The sequence below is a fragment of the Camelus ferus genome, chromosome 1 (genome assembly GCF_009834535.1).
Source record: "Camelus ferus isolate YT-003-E chromosome 1, BCGSAC_Cfer_1.0, whole genome shotgun sequence".
In the NCBI taxonomy this organism is placed as follows: Eukaryota; Metazoa; Chordata; class Mammalia; order Artiodactyla; family Camelidae; genus Camelus; species Camelus ferus.
The window spans coordinates 7,072,033-7,099,467 of NC_045696.1; the positions used below are offsets into that span (position 1 = coordinate 7,072,033).

General features: G+C 42.5%; 1 protein-coding gene and 1 long non-coding RNA gene across 3 annotated transcripts in view; one reads left to right on the forward strand and one right to left on the reverse strand.

The window, feature by feature from the left end:
- The window catches only part of KCNJ6 (potassium inwardly rectifying channel subfamily J member 6), a 256,311-nt gene extending 245,034 nt beyond the window's left edge, over positions 1-11,277 (forward strand). For both annotated transcript variants that reach the window (XM_032466615.1, XM_032466659.1), the window contains exon 4: positions 9,455-11,277. In XM_032466615.1, coding sequence (XP_032322506.1) covers positions 9,455-9,780 — 326 coding nt within the window. In that variant the 3' untranslated portion in view covers positions 9,781-11,277. The remainder of the gene's footprint in view (positions 1-9,454) is intronic.
- Positions 539-13,182, reverse strand: LOC116659357. The gene is made up of 3 exons (XR_004314726.1): positions 13,172-13,182; positions 11,694-11,697; positions 539-617 (listed from the first exon to the last, which is right to left on the reverse strand). It is a non-coding gene; the product is annotated as an uncharacterized LOC116659357 (long non-coding RNA).
- Between the last annotated feature and the right edge of the window lie 14,253 nt (positions 13,183-27,435).

A 27,435-nucleotide genomic window follows, 5' to 3' on the forward strand; every position in this document is an offset into this window, starting at 1 on the left:
AGCATAGAAGCATCCTGCAGGTTGTGGCCTGACTTGAGGGTCTCTCATGCTTTCTTTAAAAAAAAGCATCAAGGTTGCTTAGTGTCTCCAAGCAAGGTTCTGAAGATGGTAGCCAGTAGTCCAGAGTTAGTGGAGAACAAGCATATTTGTGTGGAAGACAAGGTAAGAGTGGACAGGCTTAGGAGAGCTGCTGGGAAAAAATGGTAGGTAGGAGAGAGTGGAAACACGGGTAAGACAAACGGTGAGCAGGTACCAGTTGGCAGCCAAGTTACATCACCTAGTGGCGGCATCACTTTGGCCATGATGCTTCATCCACACTCCACGTTATTCTGTAAATTTAAGTATAAGGCATTTATAGGAGTTATGAAGATCGCAATCAACACATGGCCCCTTTTTCAAAAGTGGAAATAATAGTGTGGCAGTTGAGGGCATAGGCTCTGGAGCCTGACTCCTTACATTAGCACCCTGGTTCCACTCCTCTGCTACTAGTCTGCTCGGGCTGCCATAACAAAATATCACAGATTGGGTGGCTTGTCCAACAGAAATTTATTTTCTCATTGTTCTGAAGGATAGAAGTCCAAAATCAAGGAGCCATCAGGGTGGGTTTCTGGTGGGGTCTCTCTTCTCGGCTTGTAGACGGCTACCTTCTGTGCCCTCATGGAACACGTATGGACACGTGGAAAGAGTGAAAGCTCCCTGGTATTTCTTCCTCCCACAGGGACACCAGCCCTATTAGATTAGGTGACTTCATTTAACCTTAAGTCCCTCCCTATAGTTCCTATTTCCAAATCCAGTCACATTAGGGGATTAGACTTCAACATTGGAATTTTGGAGGCATACAATTCAGTACATAAAACTGTGTGACCCAGAAAAGGTACTTAACCTCTCTTTCCCTTAGTTTGCTTATATGTAATGTAGATATCGTAGCATCATCCAGCGAAGAGGGCTGTTGTAAGATGTTGTCAGTTGGTTGATGCATATAAAAGCATTCAGTGCCTGACATACAATAAACACCCAATAAATAATGTTTATTACTTAATTCAATATTTGATTTACGAATTTATCAGCCACTCTGGTGAGAGTAGGACTAGGGGTACACATGTAGAAGGTCTTTTTTTAGACATTAAAAAAATGCACATTTCAATATTTTTGTGTGTAGCCAGAGGTGAACCTCAATGGCCCTCCAATATTTCGGTAACAGAAGAAGCATGCTGTTTATTGGAGGGGTTTTTAACCTGAGCACAAGGCAGGGCTTGTTATTTAAATGATCAGCAGTTGGCCGAGCCTACTGAATTAAAATCATTATTACATTATGGAAGAGATTGCTCTATACTGCTTCTTTCTGACACTGGGCTTGATAAATCACCAACATTGTTCTCCCACATGAAGACCTATAAACGTAAGTGCAGAATGCTTTATTACTGTGCTAATTCAGTGCAGTTTTTATTGAGAATGAGAACAAGGAGTAAAGGAAAACATTACATCATGTAGCCTGGCATTTGAAATAAAAAGGCAAAACGTCTGTAGTCAATTGTTTCTGAATATTGGCAACATAAATTAATTTTACAGTATTCCAATGTGGTGAGGGTGGTTTCTATCCATCTTATTTTATTGGAATTATATTCTCCAGTCAATTTTGATGCATTTTTTATCTCTGAGTGAATACTTCTGGCTTTATCCAGGGGGCTCTCTCTTGAGGATGGCTTTCATCACATTGGTATTCAGCACAAAACATCTCCCGTCATAATTTGTCACTGCGAATCTAAAAATAGGGCTTTGCCTGTTAAATCTCCATCTCGCAGGGCCCGACCTGTGTTTGCTCAGTGCATGTGAGTCCCTCAGCTGGGCCTCAGTTTGGTTTCCTGCCTTCCAGGGATTTTAGTTCACCACCACCAGCAAACTCTCCCTCCCTCTCCACTCCTTACTTCTAACACAGTCTGACTCAAGGAATGGAAAGCCACCAAAAAGATGGGCTGTTTCTGTTCACTCCCATGCAAGTTAAACTCTTGGAAGATTAACCAGAGTTCCAACCAGAGAGTGTTCTCAGTGGAGAAATTATGAAAGGCAATCATTTTTTAAAGATACACACACAGATACCCCTTTGGGCTTTGGGGAAATAAACCAGGCAACGCTGCTACGGAAATTAAGGAGCCTCCTCAAGCACAAAGTCCAAGGTGCGCCTGGCCCTGCGAGCACTCCAGGAAGCCCTTCCTCCTCTAGTCACTTGCCCCAGCGCTGCCTTGCAATGGCACCTGCTCCACTCCACGTCTACCTGTTTCTTTTGAGATTGTGGGGCCAGATTCCCCAGAGGTATGATGTGAATGGTCTCTACACCTCAGTTCCCGCATCCGTAAAATAGGGAATAATAGCACGGGTGCGTGGGGCTATTATAAGGACTGAATGAAATAAAAAGGTAAGAATATGAAAACGAATATATGTGTGCATATGCATGACAGGGACATTATGCTGTACACCAGAGATTGACACATTGTAACTGACTGTACCTCAGAAAAAAAGGAAGCAAGGTAAAAGGCGCAGGAAAGCCCCAGCTCAAAGTAACTACTTAGGAATAGTACATGATGACGATGACAATGATAATGAAGAATAAGGACAAAACGAGGACCATCACTCATAGCACAGGCCTTAGATGCCACGTTCCCCTCCCTGATTTAGCCTTGCCCACCTCTACAGTGCCTCTCCGTTGTGAATTTCCCAGGGTGATCTGCACAGAAAGCAGTCAAGGAGGCGATGTAGGGTAGTATCCTACTTCCCAGAGACTCAATTTCTGACTCACTGTCAAGGAAATAAAAATGCATGAAAAACAAGTTCAAACGTGGGAGACACAATCATGCATTTCTGTTTAATTCCATCCGCTAGAGCACAGATCCCAAGGGACCACGGACGGAGGTCAGGCCCCGGATGCACCAAGCCGCCCTCCCTTCCCCTTCCCCCCACCATACATTGTGAAGGCCCGAGGCACCCTGTCTGATATTGCTCATCGTGAGCCCTTGGTTACTAGGGAACACAGGCAAGGGTCCTCACTTCTGAAAGTCCCAGTCACAGTACCTGATTCTGAGCTGCTGCAGGAATGAAAAGATGGACTGTAAGTTCCCTGAGGCTAGGACACCGTACCAACGCATGGATCCCGTTTAATAAATATTACACAAGTAAATGGATGGTTAACACAGAACAAGAAGAGCCTTTGCACAAAAGATAAGCAGGCTAATACTCCAACAAAAAATGGAATTAGTGACCTCTCAAAATACCGTACTTGCAGTGTTGGAGGGCATAGCTCAGTGGTAGAGTGTGTGCGTAGTATGCATGAGGTCCTGGGTTCAATCCCCAGTACCTCCATTAAAAAATAAATCAAATAAGTAAATAAAACCTAATTACCTCCCTACCTATATGTATAGCTATACCTCCCTATAATTAATTGATTATAGTACTTGGCAAGTACTAAATAATGTCTGCCACATATGTTACAGGCATAAGAAAACACTTCTCATTTGACTGTTCAATTTAAAAGCCAGAACATCACTGTTACAGCTACTTCTGCTTCCCTTCCCCACCCCAACATAACTACTTACTTTTATCATTCCCTTGATCTCTTAAAAAAAAAATTTCTCTACGTGCCCCTAAATGATATATTATTTATGCTTACTTTTAGCTTTATAAAAAAGTATCATATTTTATATATTCTATATGACTTGCTTTTTCACTCAATATCATATTTTCTAATTTATTAATTTATACACTGATATTTATTGCCTATTGCCCATGGATTCATCCTGTTTTTCTTTTTCTAATTCTGCACCGACTTTCTGCTCTAATGTAAGCATTGAAACCTGTGCATTTTCCTTACTTTCCATGTATTGACATTTTAAATTTCAGTATGATTCAGTAAGTACTATTGAACTTCCATTATAGTTTCTTCATTGAATTTGTTTAGAAGTGTGATTATATGTTATGAAACACATAGTCATTTCTTTCCATTCATCTTTTCTTTTTGTTCTTGGTCCTGGGCATGCAAAGCTCAGGACTTGCATCAATTCATACACAGAATTAGGGGAGACTTCTCTCCAGGACTGTGCTTTCTGGGATTCCCCACCCTTTGCAGCTCCCAGGTCACCTAGACACCCTCTGCTCGGATCTCTCTCCAAAAGGATCTCTCCCCATACTGCTGTATAGTTTCACTGCCTCGGGTTCACTCTGGGAGAGTGAGAAAAGAGAAGAAAACACAGCCACAAACTCTGGTCCGCAGAGTCCCTCGTTCCCAGTCCTCTGGCCAGAAAGCCTTCCTCCCGGCTCCAGACAGGGAAGCCCTGAGCGCTGGGTGCAGAGGGACAGAACTTAACAGGGCCTCCCCACCCCCTGCTCCCGCTCAGACATGCTGTCCTGGTCCTTTGCCAGAAAGACAGATTTTCCCTCTGAGGTTCTGTTGCCAGCACCTGCTGACCAGTTCTAACCTGGGACCACTCTCAGGTTAAGCCAGAGCATAAAAGAGGAGAAAAAAAAAACAAGAAATTTATCCCCAAACAAGTCATTCTTCAAGTTTTGGTACCCCAATCTTCCCGCTAATAACAACTGTCCAGAGACTGCAGGCGGTAGAAGTCCTGGTTGCAATCAGTGAGAGAGAAAAGCTATACTTACTTCATCTTACCCAGCAAAAGTAAGGGATGGGACTTCCCTTACTTTATATTGGACTTACTTTTGATTACAATAAGGGCTTTTGTAACTTTCCAGTATCTAGTTTGTATTTTAGCCGAGGGTCCTCCCTAGGTAGTTTGACATACCGCTGGAAGCAGAAATCTCCTACTTTCTTTTCCAGTGTCTCACAAGCCATCTTTTAATTCAATAATTCATTTCAGACATTTCCAATCAATAATATTAAGTTGCCTCTCTATAGTTCCCTAAGTCCTCTCTCTTCACTTAAAAACAAGTATTTAGGGGGAAACTCCAATGTTGAAGCACTATGCTAAATGCTAGGAATATGGAGACAAACAAGAGAAACAAACCTCGAGGCATTCACAGTCCAACGAGGGAAACAGACACCATTAGCTGCAAAGGCGGTGCTAAGGCCAGTAATAGGGTGTAACTGAAGTGTCATGGTAGCCCTGGATTCACAGTTCCAACTAGAGACTGGTTGGTCACAGAGCGCTTTAGAAAGGAGATAATAAATTAGTTAGCTCTTGAAAGATGAGCAATATCCCACTGGGGAAAGGGCATACAAGATGAAGCAAATACCACAAATACAGGCACAAAAGCACAAATGCAAACAGCAGGACAGCCAGCGCGCCCAGAGGAAAACATGTGATCGGAACTTGGAGGACTTTGCAGGTTTTATTCTGCTCGACAAAAGAAGCGTCTTTTTTTCCCAGAGGTTGCTTTACTCACTGAGATACCTACCTCAGGATACCCTGTGATGATCTTTCTGATGTGAAAAGCAAACATAACTTGTATACACAGTGATAGAATCTTCTTTCTGACAAGATCTCCTTTTTACCTTATATTTCTATATACACCTAGATAGGTAATATCTAAACCTTACGGGCATGGTAAACATACATTTGTCATTCCTGTTTTCCTTTATTAGAGTTGAATATTTTTACAGTTTTCATTTTTAATCTTTTTTATGAAGCAAATAAATTTCTGCATCCTCTGCTTGCAAAGCCTGAAACACAATCCATGAAAAATTGGTCTCAGAGTCACGGTCACACTTCACGGAGTTAAAGTGACATCACAAATCACCGGGGCTCCACTGTCCCCTGCTGATGTAATTTTGTCAGCCCCACCTTTCTTACGACATTAACCCAGTTGGTTTTATTTTGTCCCTTTTTCAACATCAGTAAAAATCACATTTTTTAAAAGAATGGACTGGAATCAACGTGAAAATGTAAGACGGAATCTTTCTGAAGAAAATGAATATTATCAACTTAAACTAGAAGTACTTTTTACTATTGTACTGATAGACAAATACATTAATCATCTTTTTAATCTCTTTTAAAATGAATTAGGACACCAAAAGATGAATAGAAATTGGAAGCACATCCATGAGCATTTGTTTAAATCTTTCTTATTCATTTTTGGCTACATAAATCAATCCTATTACAATGGTACTCTGAAAAGGTATTTCACTATCCCTATGGAATTCAATAGGCTCCCATAACAAAGTACCAACAGGCTTAAACAACAGGAATTTACTGTCTCGTAATTCTGGAGTTCAAGGTCAAGGTGTTGGCAGGGTTGGCTGCTCTCCCCTTGGTGTGTAAGTGGCCGTCTTCTCCCTGTGTCTTCACATGGCCTTTCCTCTGTGTGCACCTGTATAACTAATCTCCTTTTCTTATAATGGCACCAGTCATACTGGATTAGGACCCACTCTAAAGACCTCATTTTAACTTAATTACCTCTTTAGAGACCCTCTCTCCAAATGCAGTCACAGTCTGAGGTACCGGGGCTTAGAACAGCCTATGAATTTGGGGGAGGGGGCACACACAATTCAGCCACTGGTTGTTTTTGACAAATGACCCAAAGGAACAGGATATTCACACTGGGCAAGCTCCGTGAAGAGACAAGCCTTGTAAACCGGGTTTTCTAGGGAACTACTAGACACTTCAATGATGATAATTCTGAGCAGGAGGCTTTGAGAGTTCCAGTCCTGTTCTGGCCCCTCCAGCTGTTGCTAGGCTGCTCCTCTGCACCACAACTGCAGGCTGTGGCTTTTCAAGGCTAACATAAAGCTGAGCAGGGGGAAGGTTAAAACTCCACAAAGCTCAGGGTTCTTCCTGAAATTCAGCCATTTGTCTTAAGCAGACACTCCCAGAGTTCATTTACTGAGCTCTGAAGGAGTCTGCTTCGTCCATCGCCACCGGTGTTCTCATTGCTTTCACGGAGGAGGCAGTTTCTGGAGGTCCTTTCTCCATCCCCGCCAGTCACATTCTCTTGGCGGCATCCTGTGTTGTTTCTTCACACCTGTATCCCAAGTTTCTAATTCTCTCTCCGGCCAATTCCAACTGGATCTTAAACCTCCATGTAGATTTTAATTTCAATAACTGTATTTTTAATTTTTAGCTCCATTTGGTTAGTTGCACAGCCAGAAATGAAAATCTAGGTGGATTTTATTTTATTATTGCCTGTTTTCTAGTCACGTTACAATAAACACATACCTCCTTTTGGGGAAAACATAGCTATAAAGTTATTTTATCACCGTTTCCTTTTGACTTCCTGCTTGTGCCTCATTCTGAGGCCATGTATCCCTGCCATCAACTGTCTCCCCCCATCACTCCCAAATAGGTAAAGAGTTGGTAACTCAAAAGAGAAACATTTTTTGAGAAATAAAAGCAATATGCTGTTGCTCTTTGCTTCGCAATGCTCAGTAGGCCTGCAATACTTGTTTTTGGGGTATGGGGGCAGGGAGAATCAAATAATTGTGTCAGCCAGGGAAATCCTGAAGAAGGGTAGCGTTCCGCTTTGGGGGTTCAGAGGAAGTGCAGAGGGCTGGACGATGGCTGTGCTGGCTCAGGTTCTACCAGCTGGAGCTGGGTCAGTCACTACATCCCCGGCACCCCAGGTTCTTGTTCTAGCCACGAGAGCAAGCACAGTGCTGTGGGAACGCTTTGGAGACCTGAGCCCTTCTGTGTGAGACCCCTCCTCACCCCACCTGCATTCAGCATGTAGATCTTATTGGCTGTCCAGACGGATAATATACTGACTGGCTGGCTGGCCTTTTCCTGGATGAATGAACGCAGGGTTGCAGTATGGCTATCGTGAGTTCTAGTTACTTTTACTTTTGTGGACCCTTTATTCCATTAAACAACTTAATTATGTTTTTATATAATTATATACTATGTATAAAGCATATACTATACTTTATATAAAAATGAATATACTAGTATTTTCTTCTACCTAAAAGTTCTTTTTTTTCCTCCTGATTTTAAAGGAAAATAATAATTTTCACAGGCCTCTAAAAGCACTGTGGGCACTCAGCACTGGGTCCACTGAGCTAATGGAAAAATCAGCCCCGCAGGAACGGCTGGATGGATGTTTCCATTTCCTGAGAAGTTTCACAAGAGAAGTCTTCAACTCAGAAAAAAACGCACCAATGACATTCCCCATATTTTATACCAAGCCTGCTGCCTGGTTTTCTTTGCTAAGGAGATGGGTGGAATGTCCCTTGTTCTCCTTTTTCATGTTTAAAAGGAAGCTACTCCTGACTCCTGGGCTGCCAGTAGCTCATATGGCATTTCTGTGCATGTTAGAAAAAGGCTTCTTGTCTTTAAGCAGGAAGGCGGGGAGGGGAGCCGGGGGCACAGTGCAGGCAGGTGGGGTATGGTGTGAATTTAAAGGATTACATTATTGCTCAGTCTGAACAACCATCTCCACTGGTCCTGGGGAAAGTACAAACTCAGGTGGGCATCCCTTCCAACCTCATTTGGGGACCACAGTCATGCCCTGTGTGTCATGGCATTGGGGGTTGGAGTTAACACTAATTCAGCTTAAAGACATATAGGTGTAGTTCATAAACCAAATTTCATTCTAAGTCTTTGGCTAGAGCATTCAAGTCCCAGTAGGACTCAGGCACAGCCTTTAAAAGCAGTGTGAGATCAGAGTCATGACCTCAGAGGGATCCTGGAGTAAAAGTAGACAAGCAGAATCACGTGAGTGTGCACTGGTGTGCATGTGTGTGTGTGTGTGTGCATGACCCTGAGGGCAAGTGTTGCCTGCTGTGAGCCAAAACTCTCATGCTGCTCCCTGGGACTCTGCTGGGAAGCCTGGAATCCACCACAGGCATGACCCCCTGTGTCTACAATAAGAAAGGCACCGCCTTAGTTATGGCACTATTACCGAGTCCAAGCTTGTACTGTGCACTGCACAACAGGTCCATAAGTCAAGAGGTGAGTTGTTGGGGCAAGGAACAGAGACTTCATTCAGAAAGTCAGCAGATCGAGAAGATGATGGACTAGTGTCCCAAAGAACCATCTTCCCCAAGTAAGAATTCAGGCTTCTTCTATGCTAAAAAGGGAGGGGGTATGGTTGGTTGTTACAAACATCTTAGTGTCAGAATCCTTTGTTCTTGCAGCTGTCCATGTAGGTAGGTCATGACGTCCCTGTAAACCTCCAACAAGACAAATGTTATTCTCTGTTCTGCAACTTTTTAATCTCTATATAAATGGAAAAGTGCTATACTTTTAAAGGTCAGAACCTCGAGAATGGGATATCCTGTGTATTTCAGACCATAGGCAACATTCTTATCTCGAAGCCAAAGCAACAGAATACAAAGGTTAAAGTAGAAGAAACAGATCCAATATGGAGGAGGAGCTGTTCCTCCCAGTTACAGCACCCTATGCGGGTCACAGTCTCAACAGCTGCATGCAGCAGCCCCGCCTGGCTCACCAAGTCCCTTAGCGACGCAAAGCCCACGTGCACACTCACTAAAGCCTCCATTCTCTCTCTGCAGGGATGACGTGCCAAGCTCGAAGCTCCTACATCACCAGTGAGATCCTGTGGGGGTACCGGTTCACACCCGTCCTGACGCTGGAGGACGGGTTCTACGAAGTTGACTACAACAGCTTCCATGAGACCTACGAGACCAGCACCCCGTCCCTCAGCGCCAAAGAGCTGGCCGAGTTAGCCAGCAGGGCAGAGCTGCCCCTGAGCTGGTCCGTCTCCAGCAAACTCAACCAACACGCAGAACTGGAGACAGAGGAGGAAGAAAAGAACCCCGAGGAGCAGACGGAAAGGAATGGTGATGTGGCGAATCTAGAGAACGAATCCAAAGTTTAGTCCCCTGGCCGGGCAACCCCTCTCCTCTCCCCCGCATCCTTCCCTCGTCTCTCATTCTCTTTCTTTTCTGTCTCTCCTACTTTGTTCTTCCTTTGTATTTAAGTTTGGCATTACCAGAAAACAAATCTTCAAGGTGTAAAATATCTACCTGCCCTCTCTCAGTTATTCGGGTTGACAAGGCAGACGCGGATTGGGTTAGGTTGTCACGCGCCCTCATTTATGGCCCAGGTCTTCTCCCTAAATACGACACATCCAACTCCTGGAGATTTAAGTACTTACCTGCATGTGTCGCACAAAACCAGAGCACTCAAGCGAGCGCGGCAAAGATGTCACCTGGGACAGGATCAGGAGGGTCTCTGGTGCCTACTCACTCATGCAGGGAGACACGGGGTACAGCCCTCAGTTTTATACATCTCAATAAGTTTCATCTGCGGGGCGAGGTGCTTGCCCCATGCGGGCATCGCAGTCACAGGACCCAGGTGAGGCGGAGACAAAACCCTGTACATATATACGCCTTATGTAATTATTTTCCTTTGCAGTTAGTAATAAAACCCAGCATGTACAAAGGTACTGCAGAACACAACTTCTAAATGATGTACATAGGTGTATAATTAATGTAGGTTTAGATACATAACTTTAGAAATGAGACAAAAAAAAAGATTCCCAAAGTACAGTAGGCATTTCTGTTCCGATGTCTCTGTTTTCTGGATTTCTTTGGTCCCACTGACCTCTGGCCCTTTAGTGCATGGCCTTTGTTCTGTGTCCCAGACTGGCAGCCGTTTGGGTACCTCTGTTCCCTTGCTAAACCTTTCGTTGAATCTAATAAGCCATAGGTCTGGGGGAAGTTTGGAGGTCCAGGAGATGGCAACACCCACCACCAATATACTGATTTACTGTGAAATGTTTACAAAACTGAGGTCTCTTTTTTAAGACATCAAGGACCTCGCCGACTAGCCTGGGGGAGAATTCCAGGAGGAGGCCACGCTCTGGCACATTACCAGTCATGTGTTCATGCTTTTCAAGTGAGCTCTTACCCTTTGTAGCACAACAGTTTGAGAAACTTTTCTTCTGTAAAACCATTGATTCTCCAGCTGTTCCACTCTACCATCACAAGAAACGACAGACTATTAAAAAATGAGACATGATTAAGTTAGTAGAAGATGGTTTGGGTCTAAAGTCAAGAAATTCATGATGCAAGAAGTCGGTAAAGTATCTTGTAATCACTGATCTCACACACTTTGACTCCATCTGGCACTCTTCCTGTGGCTGGGGGCTTACCCATCAGCATTTCTTGCATGGGTACTTTTTTTTAATGAAATTACCACAGTTCAACATTCAAAGATTAGATCAACAATTTTGGCGACTGTCTAAGAAATCTCTCTAGAGTATGCCAGAGGTTAGAAATCAAATCCAAGGTAACTCCCAATCAAAGAAAATTTTTAAAAAACTAGTCTTAATTCATTGTAATCTATAAAGAGAAAGAAAAAAAGTAAGAAAGAAAAGAAAGGAAGGAAGGAAGGAAGGAAGAGAAAGAAAGAAAGAAAGAAAGAAAGAAAGAAAGAAAGAAAGAAAGAAAGAAAGAAAGAAAGAAAGAGAGAGAGAGAGAGAGAAAGAAAGAAAGAAAGAAAGAAAGAAAGAAAGAAAGAAAGAAAGAAAGAAAGAAAGAAAAGAAAGAAAGAAAGAAAGGAAAGAAAAAGGAAGGAAGAAAGAAAAAGGAAGGAAGGAAAGAAGGAAAGAAAGAGAAAAAGGGAGGGAGGGAGGGAGAGGGGAGAGAAAGAGGAATGGAAGGAACCATATTGTGTTCTGAGAATCTAATTTTCAAAATGAAAAAAAAATGTTCAAATGGAAAAATAAAAAAAGGAAGAGAATCTTAGACAAAACCTCAAGGGCAGGTGGAGATTTTGCACTGAAACAGATCTTTCACATTAATTTTGCATTTATAAACTGTATGTTCCCTAACACAATTGACCGTCATAAATATTCATTGACTGGATGCAAGTTCATTTTCAGCTCCTACAGCTGTGCTCAGTTTGAGGCTCTGCACCATGCAGGTCAAAGGTCTCAAACTAGCTGTCCCTCCTTGTCGCCCTTGCCTTCCCTGACCAGATAGCACAGGCCTTCACTGTAGTTCGGGGACCCTGTCTACTGAAACACATGTCCCAGAGATAAGGAAAGTGGCTCCTCAGTCTGACATGGGGGTCTCTCTTCTCCCACTTCTGACACCTTGCATCAAGACAACCGCTTCTTGGCACTGACCTTATGGAAAGCAAAACTGTTCACCATAGCTCTTCCCTGTTTGCCAACATTTCATTTTCCCATTGAATATCTGTTGAATCATTTATTCATCCCACTCACTCTACAGAGGAGGTTGTAGTTGAGGAGGAGGAGGAGGGCGCCCCATGCACTTCCTGCAGGCTGTGGGGAGGTACTGTGGCCTTACCTCTCACTGTAGCCTTATGAAGGGTGCTCTTGCCTTGGGGGCGCTAACCCTGGACCATCACCAGAGTTGCAGGGCGAGGCGTGGTAGCACAAAGCAAAATCAGCTGGGGCTGCAAACAGTCTGCTAATTTAGCTCTTGAAGACTCAGTGGGCCTTTTGAATCCATTGCTAAGGCTTAAAGGGCGCGCAGCTTGGGGCCCTTCAGCACGACCGCACGAAGAGCCCTGGCAGCCCTCGGGTCACGCACACGCGTCAGTCCTGTGTCTGTGACAGGGCGCCTGGGTATGAGGTCTCTCCCTGTTTCTCCCTGTTTTTGGTATCAATGTAGTTGGAGAAAGAATATGAAACCAAATCTCATTTTTGTAATGGGAGCCTCTGAACCTTTAAGTGAGGATGCTCCAAAAGAACCTTTTATTAGAATGTCCCTATCAAACATGTCTATTTTTCTACAATTATTGATAACAGTTTAACAGTGTATTTTGTGTCAACTGTTAAAATTTGGAACTGAAAGAACCTCATCAAGACTGAATTTTTCTAAGTAGCAAGTGTTGAATGGTGTTTTTCATTAAGACAGTCCAGCAAAAATGACCTTAAAATTTCTGCCCATTCTACTCCACCATATCCAGTCTCTGTTCCATCTCCACTCACTTTGCTAGCAAATCAAGTGCTATAGAAATAAATAAGCCTATTTTAATGCATCAGTACTCATAATGAATGAGGACCACTCTCAACCTGGTATTTTGGTCTGTTGGTTGGTGTATTTAAGTCCCTTTCCCATAAAAGCATCATGGTATCCATTAGCCAGATAAGAACTTGGGACTAAAGGGTTACAGTTTGCCACAGTTGACCCCAATCTGAAGAAAAGGGCAGACTCAGCTGGGAACATGACCTCCCCAAGGGCTGCTAAGACCCTCAGATTCTCATTGCCACCCACCCCAACATGCTTTCCAACTGGAAGAGCACCTATTCATTTATAAGGCAGCGTTATGTAACTAACGACGTTGTTTGTTTTGGGCTGTCCCCTGAGCAAACTATACCCTTTTGGATTAACACACTTGCAATCACTGTAACGTCTGGTCATTGCTTTTCCATCCCTTCAAAATATGGCGTTCCAGCCTGGCTGGTCCAGTTAGGTAGACACTTTATGTCCACAAGAAGGAAATCTCTCTTCCCCCACTCCCTCCCTCTATCTGTCCCTCTCTCTTTTTCTCTTTCCCTGGTTCTCCGGTTCTGGATCCATTTATTTAGTTCAGTATTTTATGTTCCCTATCAGAAATCGAGCTACTGTCTCTAAAAATGTCAATCTATTTCTTAAGCACAATGTTCTCTTGCCAGTTTAACCAAACTAGGGCTCTGAAATGTCTCTTTTTCATGATATTCTAATTAAAAAATTATTCATGACTTCTTTCAAAAGCCTAAGTTTTGAAGTCTCTAAGCAATATTCTTATGTTTTCCCTCCTATGTTTTCTTACATTTCAGGTGTCTTACTTTATCCCCTTTGCTTTTTTATTTAGATTAAAGCCAGGGTCTTTGGGGTGTTCAGAAACTGTTTATAAAGTTGGGAGCTGGTGGACAGAGAAAGAGACTATAAAAATTCCATTAGAAAACTACCTGAACTCACCAAAAGACTGTGGAATCATTTGATTAGCTAAATGATTCAAGATTTAAAAAATTAAGATATTCATAGTCATTTCCAAAACAGCTTGTCAATAGTCTGACTAGTTTTGATCCTTTCTTTCCTTGACTTGGATAATACTCTGTGTGATTCAGAGAGTCATAAGGTAGTTGAAAATTAAATGCCCTACATAGCTGGTAAACATTATCTTTTGTGATTTCCTTTCAAAGGATGGCTATAAAGTCAAAAATAAAGGCAACATATATGCAATAGATGATTCATTGATATTGCAGTATAATATAGTAAAATAATAATATCTTGCTTCTAGACTTTATGGCCAACTTGTGTTTAAGATAAGGTTATCCTTCAGTTTAAAATTGAGTAAAACCATACTTCTTCCTAATATATATCTGCCCTTAACATCTTGAAGAGCATCTGATGCAGAGTGTCTTATCTAGAAGTCAAAATTCTGTTAAGCTACTATTTGATTTGGACAAAGCACAGTATGTACAATAATAACAAATCGATATCACACCCCACATCGTGTGGTGTTTTGGAGCATCCAGAGCGCTTGCACAAATTATCTCGTTAATTCTAATCCACCATGAGAGCTTTGTACTATAATTTACACTTTACAGACGGAAAACTAGGGTTTGGGCAAACTGAGTAATTTCTCCAAGGCTCCAAGGCCAGTCAGTCACAGATCCTGGTCTCAAATCCAGGTACTGGGGCTTAAACCATGGGCTCTTTTTACTATAAAAAGGGTCGGAAAACCAAATCTGCTCACAGAATCTGGCCCACTGCCTGTTCTTGCACCCCTTGTGAGCTACGAATGATTTTACATTTTTAAATGGTTGGGGGAAGAAAAAAATTAAGAGAAGAATATTTTGTGACATGCAAAAATTATATAAAATTCAAATTTCAGTGTTCATAAATAAAGTTTTATTGATATTGGTTTATGGATTGCTTATGACTGCTTTCACAATATACAGCAGAGGTGAGTTAATTAAAACAGAGGCCACACAGCCAGATGACTAAAGTATTACTCTCTGACCCTTTCCAGGAAAAGTTTGCCAACCCCAGTACTGTACTATTAAATACTATTAGTACCACTAATTACTTTCACATATTGTGCTATACTGTTAAGAGATCCTTGGACAACTTAGAGTAATGAGGTTCTTTTCCAGTATAAATCTATTTTCCAGTATAAATCTATTTCCAGTATTGCTCATAGGTTTGTTCAAGGAAAAATAACTCTTTTGGGAGGGAGGGGGGCGGGTAAGAGAGACAGCTGCTTCACAGGACTTTGTGTTGAGTCTCAGAAAAAAAACTCCTTCCTTTTCATAACCATTCCCCCAAGGATGGTAAATAGAGTAAACAGCCAGGCAGGATTCAGTGGCAGCTCAGAAAGTGATGTGGTAAAACTATTCACAGATGAACGATAAAGAAACAGGAATTCTCAGTCCCAGGATTGAGCTATTGCTTCCCAAGTACACAAAGGCACTTAAATATGTAGATAGTTGGGCCATGAGTCTCTGCTGAGTGGGGGGAACTGGATTTGCAGTAGGTACCTCACATCCAACCAACTTCCCCTCCCCTACAAGCCTTCTCTCTAATGCTCTCCTGGAGCAGAACTAACCAGACTGCTGAGCTGTCTCTCCATCTTCCTTCGTAAGTTTCCTCTAGCCCACAATTAATCAACGTGGTAAGAAGAACTTCGAACCACCACTCTTGTTTAATTGTACTAGAGCTGGCTCCCTGTAGCTATTCAGCTAAAAGTTTAACATGCAAGTAAAAATGAAATGCTTCTCTTAGAAAACAAACAGGTTCTTTGAAAAGAGTTCAGAGAGAAACAGAGGCGTAGTGAAGGGTTGTTGGGTTGTTTGCTGCTTTCTGAGTCTGAAGCACAAAATAAAGGCTGGTAATTACAGAAATATTGGATGGAAGGAATCCAGACAATGGAGTTTTGAGATAAATCAATGACATTCTTTAAATCACTAAGCTGAACTCACTTGTATTCTAAGGAAGCATTTCCAAAACCAGACATAGGTCAGCCAAGCTAGGTTTTTTTTTTTAATCTCTTTAGTTCTATTCCAAATATATCAGGTTCTCTTATGAGTGCTTTCTTGGAAATTAGGTGGGAAAGAAAAAATTTTGTAATAAATCATTGTGATGTTGTATTGCTGACAGATAAATGATGGAAAGTGAGATGGATTTGGTCCTGTGTCTGAAACTAAGCAGGTGATGGTATCTGCGATCACGCAAAAAGCTCGAGACCCTGCAACTGCCTGGAACAGCATAATAACTAAGTGGGAGGGGGAAAAAATCTCGAAGTTCAACACCATAAAACTGAAATAAATGTTACAAGGAGTCAAACTTGTACTTGGCCTCATTGCCTTGGTGAAAGAAAGCTTCATGCAACCACCTAATTCAAATAGGAGAGTCATGGGGAAAGGAGGACAAAATAACCCTCAAAAGAATAGTTCACTGAAGTAGTCAACAGGACTAAGTGATTGAGACTTATCACCAGTGAGAAGTGGTATTTATAAAGTTATTTTTAGACACTACCCCACTAGGCATCAATCCTAATGTGCTCTATAGTCAGCTAGGGCATTGGGACCACACAGGCAACAGATCTTGGTTCCAGAGAACTAAATGTTCCTACTGACAAAGTGTGATTAACCATTTCAAGATTAAGGCTACGCACCCATTGTATGAACACTGAATCATGAATACTGTGACATCAACCAGCCAATCTTTATAAGAATAGGAAGGGCTGCTTTTCTCAGGCAATGTAAATGTCTGCTACCAACAGGCACTAGTTAAATGCACATGTAATTCATCATCATTTCTAAAGTTCTAATAGAAGACATAAAATCACCATCCAAAGGAATGAGATCCCAGGAGCCTAAGATCAGATCTCTTTGGCGACTAAAACCCCAGTCCAAGCTGAATGCCTTATGGAATAGATCAGTATTGGGTCTATCAGCATGAAACACAACTAGCAGAACTGGGTCAGCTGGAGCTCGAAGGGCTGGGTTCCCAGCAGCTGCGCATGGTTGGAACCTCTGGGTCTTTAGCCAGCATTCTCAGGCAAGGAGAAGGAACACTGTTCTCAGATCCCCCCATAGCAGATGCCATCCTGGCATCATCCCTCAGCATGGCTGTCTGTGGGGCTGGGGATAAGCTATACCCTCCCTCGTCTCTTGGCTCAGCCTGGGGTAGTCCAGAAGTCTTGGTCGTGGCCACCACCTCTCTGGGTGAGCCTCTCCCTCCAGCTGGTTTCTGCCCATCCACACAATGACCCCCCAGAAGTGTCTGCTGGGAACCCTGTGTCTTCTGAGCTTCTCTTGGCCAGCACTCTGGACCCCAGAGAGCACCCATCTGGGTGAGGGATGATGACACTCCCTAGAAGACCTGAAGTAAGACCTTTGGAGCCCCCTATGCACAGGGGCGCTTCTCCCACATGTAAGTCAAAATCAAAAAACACAAACACATAAATAGAGTAAGTGTAAGAAAGTCCAAAAAAGTTCTCATTTCCCATGGTGATGACCTCACTGCCTCTTTTTCCCTTTACATATCTAGTTCTTCAAATTCTGGAAATTCTCACTTTTGGGTATCACAGTGCTGAGTACACACTTGGTTGGCTCATCGGCCACTTCCGCCATCTCCCTAGATGAGCTGACCCTGTTCCCTCTTTTTAAGTAAGAGGTCTTGATCTGTTCAAATCCACTCCACAACCAAACAAATGCTGCCCCAAGTCAAGAAATCTTACATCCCGTCCCTTTCCTGTGACAGAGCCACCAAATGAGGCAGCAACATCAAGGGTCTTTTTTTGATTTGCAAGTGTCACCTCTGGATGGCAACACTTGGAGATACAACTTAGGCTATCCCCAGGTGCCCACACAGCTGTCACATCACTGCAAGTTGTCAACCAAGCGTTCTACCCAGCAACTCTTTCTGAATTTCCTCCCCGGATAACCACCAAAGTCATCTTTCCTGGTACCTTCCTCTGAGCATTCATTCCGTTCATAAGCAGCAGCCAAGAACCTATCACTGGGGCTAGTCCTATTTCTTATCACTTCATTGTCCACCATCAGTTTTAACTGAGCATGTAATCTCTTCATAGTCTGACCTCCTGAGATGAAAAAGTAGAATATTTGGTTCCTGCCCCATAGACATGAGACACTGAGAGCCCACGAGTGATGGTTGGGCATTATGACATCAGTCCATAACTGAATAAAGGATCCATGAAGTCTTGTGCTGAAGAGACAGGTGGATCATTTCCAGGGAAATCTTCTTGTTCATGTGATTAGGCTAGCCAGTTTGCCAATGATAGTCCTAAATATCTTTATTCAGACCAATGAGTCTGCATCTAAAATGAGAGTCACACAAGGACAGCAGTGAACCCTCACATGTGTGCAGGACTCTGAAATGATGACCCAAATATCTGTCAGTGCAAAGTGGTCATTCCTATTCCACCATCTGCACAGACTGTGCACCGGGGAAAAACCTAGTGCCTATGTGGTGTGTGGTTATCCAGGATGCGCATGGCTGCTGACATAGCAACCCACAGCCTATCAGCCTATCAGCATGGACCACTCCATGTAGTCTTTGATGAAAACTGGCAGTGGCCCGAGGGGACTGAGGCTCCCCAGGACTGCTCCAGCTGTAGATAGCCTTGAGGGAAACTGAGGAGACATGAGGCAGTGCCCAGGCAAATAGGTACTCACACAGCATGTCAGGTATAAGATATCCCTACCCCTTCTTCCTAGGATGGCCTGCACTTAGGTGGCCAAACTGCTCCTAAAAAGCTACTCTTTAAGCCATCATCCCCATACACACACATTCCCACAACCAAATCACATTTGCCTTTAAAAAAAAAAAAAGATTCCAAAATCAAAACTAAATTCACATCATCTGATGTAACAGATGTCCAAAGAAAAGCAATCTTATTAATCTCTGCCTAAAAGATTAAGATTAATACAAAATAAAGAGTTAGATAGTGTTTCAATAATAAGCCCACGTACAAACAATGGCGATTTTTAAAATTTACTTACGAATTCTTTTAGAAAACCTAATTTCATATCAGAGATGTTCACGTTTGCCCCCAGGATGCGAAGTCCCCCAAATACCATTTCTCCTCAAACTTGCCATTTTCCACCTCACTTTGAACCTGAGAAAAGATTCCTCGACGTCAGTATGAAAGTAAAGTGGAATTTAGCACTGAAGCTTTCAGATTTAAATTCAGTCTGGCCCCAGGAATCATGCCAGTATAAACTCTGCTAACCAGGAACAACTCCGCAGCAGTCCTACTGGACACCAGCCTCAGGGAAACGGGGGACTTGGTGGTGCTCAAGAAGATGGCCTGCTTCCTGTGAGAGGAGCTTAGTGTGCAGATCTCTGAGTCATGCCCGCACTGTGCAAGTCGGGCCAGACCAGATCCCAGAGTCTGCAGTTCACCTGGTCAGCTGACCATGCTCGGATGGGGTGTGAGGGAATAAATGAGAATGTTCTGCAGCCTGAGCACCTGCACTGGAAGACTTGACTTCCATCTTATTTTCTGATTCTATTACAACAGGCATCAACAAAACACGTGGCCTGTTCTCCTGTGGTTCCTCTCTATTTGTATCTTCATATGAGTTTTTTCCCCCTTTTCTAAAAGAAAAAAGCCTCCTCTAAACATTACACAATGCAGTGGTAGTTTCCAGTCTTTTGTAAGTAACACATTAACTGAAAAATGCAACAACCCTCTCCCTGCTCCCCACATACACATATATATACATATACACAAATACACATGAACTTACACACACACACATACACACACACACACACACACACACAGCCTTCCCAATCAGTTATGAGCTGGTCCTCATAAATGAATTTCCAGAAAACTGAAGCCTTAAGAGTAACAGTCACTTCCCCTCTGCCCCCCTCACCATCACTGTGGGATTCTTTCTAAAATGCACCATACGCTTCCCTGAACCTACAGGAAACAGGTCATAAAGTAACCTTTCTTTTCAGTGGTATGTAGAAAACCTGGATTCAGTCTGAGGAGGCCAGGATTCTGGTCCTGGTTCCATCCCCAGATGAGCCATCAGGTCTTGGATAAATTAGTGAGCTGCTTTGAGATGGATTTCTCATCTTTTTTTAAATTAATAAACTTTATTTTCTTAAAGCAGTTTTAGTTCCACAGCAAAGTTGAGTGGAAAATATAGAGAGTTGCCACATCCCCCTGTCCCCACACAGACACAACCTCCCCCATTATCAACATCCCCCTCCAAAGTGGTACCTTTGTCACAACTGATAAACCTATGTTGACTTATCATTATCACCCAAAGTCCATAGTTCACATTAAGGTTCACTCTTGGTGTTGTACATTTTATGAGTTTTGACAAATGCATGACGTATAATGACATGTATGCACAACTGCAGTATCATACAGAATAGCTTCACTGCCCTAAAACTCTGTGCTCTGCCTATTTATCTCTCCCTCCCCCTAAACCTTGGCAACCACTAATCTTTTCACTTTCTCCATAGTTTTGTCTTGTCCACAATGTCATGTAGTTGGAATCATGCAGTACACAACCTTTAGAGGTTAGCTTCTGTCATTTAATAATACAATACACATTTAAGGTTCTCCATGTCTTTTCATGGTTTGGTAGCTCATTTCTTTTTAGTGCTGAGCAATGCTCCTCTGTCTGGATGTACCACAGCTTGTTTATCCATTCACTTACTGAAGGACATCTTGGTTGCTTCCAGGTTTTGACAATGATGAATAAAGCTGCTGTAAACATTTGTGTGCAGGTTTTTTGTGTAAGCATAAAGTTTTTATTCATTTGGGTAAATAAATACCAAGGAGCATGATTGCTGGATCACAGGAAAAAACTATGTTTAGTTTTGTAAGAAACAGCCAAACTGTCTTCCAAAGTGGCTGTATCATTTTGCATTCCCATCAACAATGAATGATAATTCCTGTTGCTCCACATGCTTGTCAGCATTTAGTGTTGTCAGCGTTTTGGATTTTGAATGTTCTAATAGGGGTACACTGGTATCTCATTGTTTTCATTTGCATTTCCCTGGTGATATAGGATGTGGAACATCTTTTCATATGTTTGCTTGTTTGTCATTGTATTTCATCTTTGATGAAGTGTCTGTCCAGGTCTTTGCCTATTTTTCAATCAGGTTGTTTTCTTACTGTTAAGTTTTAAGAGTTCTTTGTATACTTTGGACAATAGTCCTTTATCAGATGAATCTTTTGCAAATATTTTCTCGCAGTCTGTGATTTGTCTTCTCATTCTGTTGACCGTGTCTTTTGCAGAGCAGAAAAATTTTAATTTTAATGGAGACCAGCTTATCAATTCTTTCCTTCTTGAAACATGTCATTGGTGCTGCATTTTAAAAGTCATTGCCATACCCAAGCTCATCTGGGTTTTCTCAAAAGTTCTCTTTGAGGAGGTTTATTGTTTTGCATTTTACATCTAAATCCATGATTCATTTTGAGTTAATTTTTGGAAAGGGTGCAAGGTCTTTGTCTAGATTATTTTTTTTTCTGTATGTGAATGTACATTTTTTTCCAGCATCATTTGTTGAAAAGACTATCTTTGCTCCATTGTATTGCCTTTGTTCTTTTGTCAAAGATGAGTTAACTGTATTTATGTGGGTCTATTTCCAGCCTCTCTATTCTGTTCTATTCATCTGTTTGTTCTTTCACCAGTATCACACTGTGTTAATTACTGTAGATTTATAGTAAGCCTTGAGGTTGGGTAGTGTCAATCCTCCAACTTTGTTCTTCTCCTTCAATATTGAGTTGGCTATTTTGGGTCTTTTGTTTCTCCATGTAAACTTTAGAATCAGTCTGTCAATATCCATAAAATAACTTGGTGGGATTTTGACTGAAATTGCTTTGAATCTATTGGTCAATCTGGAAAGAACTGACATCTTCACAACATTGAGTCTTTCTATCCATGAACATGGAATATCTCTCCATTTATTTAGTTCATCTTTGATATCACTCATCAGAGTTTTGTAGTTTTTCTCATATATATTTTATTAGATTTAAACCTAAGTATTTAACTTGGGGGAATGTTAATGTAAATGATGGTGTATTTTTAATTTCAAATTCCACTTGTTCATTGCTGGTATATAGGAAAGTGATTGACTTTTTGTGTATTAACCCTGTATCCTGCAACCTTGCTACCATGGAGTATTAGTTCCAAGAGTCTTTTTGTTGATTCTTTCAGATTTTCTACATGGACAAGTATGTCATTTTCAAACAAAGACATTTTTATTTCTTCCTTCTCAGTCCTTCTAAGCACTGCTTTCACTGCATCCCATGAATTTTGATAAGTTGTATTTTCATTTAGTTCAAAATTTTTTTAATTCTCAAGATTTCTGCTTTAACTTATGTGTTATTGAGATGTGTATTATTGAATCTCCTTTTTCTATCTATCTTTCTGTTATTGATTCCTAGCTAAATTCCACTGTGGTCTAAAACAGACATTGCATGAGTTCTATTCTTTGGAGTTTGTTAAGGTGGTTTTATGCCCCAGAATGTGGTCTATCTTGGTGAATATTTTATGTAAGCTTGAGGAAAAACTCTGTCTGCTATTACTTTCATCTTTTTTCAGCAGGGATTTGAATCTTACAATCTCTGCTTCTCTGATTCTAATCTCAGTTTTAATCTACACCACCATTAGATCTGATCTATACCACCCTTACACTAAATAGCTCAAATGGTTTAGCTTTAAAGTCTTAGCTGCTCTTAATAGTTTCATATATTCTTTTGCTGGCATGGTGAAATTTCACTACCATCCATATGCTTGTCTCCAGCATCCCCTCGCCAACCACATCCTCCTCTCCTCTCTTCTACCATCACTAAACCTGCAGCAAATAAACAAGTTGTGAGTTAGGTGCCTTCTAGACTAATGAGGTATTACTGGATAAGCACTATACTCTCCTGTACAGTAGAAAAATCCCCAAGGTAAGTTAGCATCTTTGATAGAAAATCGGTGCATGAACAACCCAATCAGCTCCAGCAGGTTACTGGCAACTTGCTTTTAACCCTAATGCAGCTCTACCTTCCCTGAAGCATGCATGTAGGACCCTAGGCTAAATAAACAAATAAATAAATAAATAAATAAATAAATAAATAAATAAATAAATAAATAAATAAATAAAACCAAGCAGAATACAATTAAGGAGGCAAGAAGCTCAAACCATAATAACATTTTAATTCAACTGCTTTATTTCAACTGTATCACTCTCTTCCACTATTAAATGAAAGATAATTCACTGTATTTGCCTTTCCTAATAAAATAGCACAATACTAAGGCCCAGAACATTTTCTATGGCCCTATAAAATACAAGGTTGTTCTGTGAGACATTTCCTAAGATAGGAAAAGAATATTATTCTGGAAAGTTCATTAGTTCAAAAGTTCTCAGCAGGGCCTAAATTTCACTAGTCTTTGTAATCTGAATCTATGAAATTGAGGGTAAGTCTTTGTCTGCTTTGAGTGCTGCATGTATGTTTCCATTGACCTGAAAGTTCTCATTCTTACCATCACACAGAACTATCAGGAACTATTTAAATAAAACAAAGCCCAGCCTCTCCCAGGACCAGGTCATCAACTAGGGTGTCAGTGGGGTGCGTGTTGGTGTTCCAGGTCCAGTAACCATTCCTAGAGAATGCAGGTGTTCTCACAAGAGACAAGGCACAGACATACTTGATCTTCAACAATAATCCCAGAAATTCTTTTAAGAACTTGAGTTTTTGATAAATTTCTCTTACAGAGAAATAAAATGTTTCATTTTCAAGGCACACAAAATTCACCAATACTGGGAGCAGGCATGCACTTGTATTTCCATTCTCAGGGATCTAAGCCACCGACTAAAACTAGACAAAGACAGAACTCGACTCAAAATAGTCTGAAAGCTGGTTGATGCTCCATATTTTGTTGTTCCAAGTCTACATTTGCTTGGCTGAGTACTGGCCCATGAACACTTGTAGTTCAGTGGTTGATGCCCAGGCAAGTTCCTCTGAGACTCCAAGAAATAGTGACTTCTTCTGCCCTCAACAAGTCTACAACCTATGGCTACCAGCTCCTGCCCTGTGATAACACATGCTGAGTGCATCGAGCCACACAAAAGCCCTGTGAGCAAATACTGACTCCCACTTTACAAATGAAGATACTGATGCATACGAGAGAAATTAACGTGTGCTAGTTTTAGGAATAAGACAACTTAATAGAGAGGGTCCAAAAACCTTTCTGAAATTTCAAGAAAGCATATCAGCTTCCATGTGAGCCATCAGGGCCGGCTTCCTCGGGAAGGAAGGGACATTTGTCCTGACATTCCTTGAGACTGGATGGGATTTGGAAGATACAGATCTGGGAGGAAGGGCCTTCCTTTCAGTCTGAGCAGGAGCCAGCATGAGAGAGGGTCCAAAGACAGACCCGCACAAAGCAAGATTGTGCAGGGTCCAAAGACAGACCCGCACAAAGCAAGATTGTGCAGGGTGCCTAGGCCCGCCTGGATGGGATGGGATGGCTTGTTGTAGGACTTGATAAAATATGCACTTTGAAAACTGGTGCTAAATTGTAAAAGACTTGGGATTCCAGGCTAAGGAACACAGACCACAGAAGGACTAATAAACCCACTGTAGCGCTTAAAAGGCTTTTAAGGTTTTAGGATTGAATTTTTAAAAAAAGAATAACTTTCACTGGACAAAGGCAAAACGTCCCTGACAAAAATCTCAAGCCCTTTGAAATGATTCAGTGAATCTGTGGAAAACAGAATAAATCACTGATGAAATTTCAATAGCATTTAGTAGTAAACTACACGTCCAGCAAAACCATAAAACAGGGGTTAGTATAAGAGAGATTTATAGATATGAACCAATGCAATGCACAAAATAAAGTTTTTTCAAGCAAAACCAACGATCCTTTAGAGACAAACAGAAAGAAAATAAGAAAGTGCATCTTTCAAAAAATCCTACAAAGGCTTCTGACTTTTCCTCATGATAAGTAACTAGATTTGCTTCTGGAGACAGTGTTGCCAGCCTTCCCACCACGCCAGGTAGGGCTCAAGTACTGGTTTGGCTCCTGATCCATCTTTCAGTCCTTTTGTAACTCAGCTCCAAGTACGTCTGTGCACGGACATGAGGCAAAAGCATGCTAAATGCGAAAGCACAAATTATGTGTTGAGAAATCACTACAATGCCAAATTTTTTTTAGAATAAAAAAAAAATCTATCTTTAAGAACTAGCTGTGTTAGGGTAACTGTTTACATATTGAGGTGTTCCTCTTTTTTTTGACTGGAACAATAAAAAAAATTTCATATGGCCTTGGTTTCTTCTTTGTGTGTGTGGGTGTGTGTGTCCCCAAAGAAGTCCGCCTTTTCTGCAGGTGGGAATTTGAACCATTTCTGAAATGCTGTATTCTGTCACAGGACCACCCAGGATGTCGGATCTACCCCCATGGAAATCAAGGACCGTACCATGAGTTTTCAATAATTGCCCCCACCCTGAACCTCGCCCCACCATCTTCCCCTCTCTCTCTCCCACTTTGTCTGTCTCTCCATCTCTCTCTCTCTCTCTCTCCCCCAACATCCCCCCTCCCCTCCCCCACCCACCTCTCCCCACGCTCCGCCTGTGGCCAGATCCCAGCAGTGGGTCAGCCCTGCTCCTCCCCACACCTGCCCAGCTGGGTGGCACCCGTCTGATACCCGTTTGCTGTTTGCACCTCATGGAATTTTCAAAGATGAAAGGGACCTACAGCAGTTCATATCCGCTTGTCACAACTCTAAGTGTCTTAACTAGAGGAGTTTAACGACACATGATAGAGTCCAAAGTTGAAATAAAGAAACCATCCTAAGAGAGGTTTTCGTGTCCTCTGTTTTCCATTTTGTGTGGGGTTGGCTTTGCCCGACTCCAGCAACTCAGCTCTGACTCCTCACCCTGGGAGAAACCCGGTGGCTTGGCCGCCCACCCACTCTAGGGAGGCATGAAGGAAGCCCCTGAGTCCAGCCAAGTTTTCCAATGGCATGCTGGTCACCTCACGCTATCACATGAACAAAAGCAGTCATGTGAAAATCCGCCTAGGTTACATCCTTCCCCAGAGGCTGCCAGACATAAAACCCTCAGGACACCACCACTATTTCATCCCACTTTTCCTAATGGGCCCCCCACCCAGCCTGGCTGCTACTACTGATGGAGTTACTGGCCTGTCATCTGCGTCCCCCAGCCCCTGTGCATCTGGTCCACTTAGCACTCACCATGCCCAGCAGAAACCCAAGGAGATGCGTTCATCCCTGCAGGTGCCCAAGGGACTTGGAACAGCCAGCATCTCCCACTGCTAATGCTTTCCTGAATGTCATCTTAAGCTTCCTTTCACCAACACACTCCCTTTTACAAGTTTTGACCATATAATATGATTATATTTCTCTTATAAGGAAATATATTATTTGGGGGTCTTCTCAACAATTGCTGTGGCTACAATTTTCTTAAATCACAGCTTCCTGTTTCTTTTTCTTAAAATCCTGACGTCATCTCTAGAAAGAAGACTAGGGAGACAAATTCCATGCACAAAAGATGCTCTGAGCAGACCAGCATCAAGGAATCCCAGAGACAAGAAAACGAGAAGGCCAGCCCCTCAAACCGCAGCTTGTCCTACCGGAGCTGGGTAACCAGGCGACAGCGCAGCCTTGCTGAAGGCCACAGTCAACACATACTACCTCTCACTTCCAGCTTCTTTCCCACAGGCCAGCCGCAAAAAGAAAGAAAATTGTTTTTCCACTTTCACAGCCTCAAGGTGACCAGATGATTCCTTCCCTTTTGGGACTCTGGTTGCACCCTACACATCCAGAACAACAAAACCACAACCTGTGAGCATGTTTACACGTAGGTGCGAGGAATTCCACATACGTTATCTTATGTAATCCTTCTAGCCCTGCAAAATCAGGAACATTAGCCCCATTTCATAGCTGAGAAAACAGAGGCTAACAAGTATAATACTTTGTCCAAAATTACACAGCGAGCTACATTATAATATTGAACTGAAGGCTATACTGCCGATTACGTGTTAAACATTCTGCGATCCAGCAAATTCGTGTGGAGAGGAAGAAATCCAAAGCAGAACCAACCATCATTACCCAGGCAATTACGCGGCCATTAGGCTCAAGCCAGGAGGGGGCAACAGAACATTAGCCAAGGAGCCAAGGCCGGCAGGGGCTCAACGCTGGCTGACAAAGGAAACTAGCTGATGGGGTGTCCTTGACCTCCTCGGCAGGGTCTCTCCACCGACGCCAGGCCTGGCTGGGTCTGTCCCAGAGCTGGCCATCGGGGGGGGGCATCCCAGCAGTGCCACGGCAGCGGGCAGAGATGGTGCAGGCCGAGCAGGACCCGACAGGTCTGAGGACACTAGTCAGCTGCACAGTCGAGCAGCCAAAGCCCCAGCGAGCCCGCTCCCCTTCCACGGCTCCCCCACACCTGGCTGTGCCTTCGATCCAAGCGACCTGCCTCTCCTGGGGCAGGCAGGGATTTCTCAGGACCAGGGTTGTGTCTGTTTGACTCCTCTTGTGTTGCGCGCCCCACAGGTGTG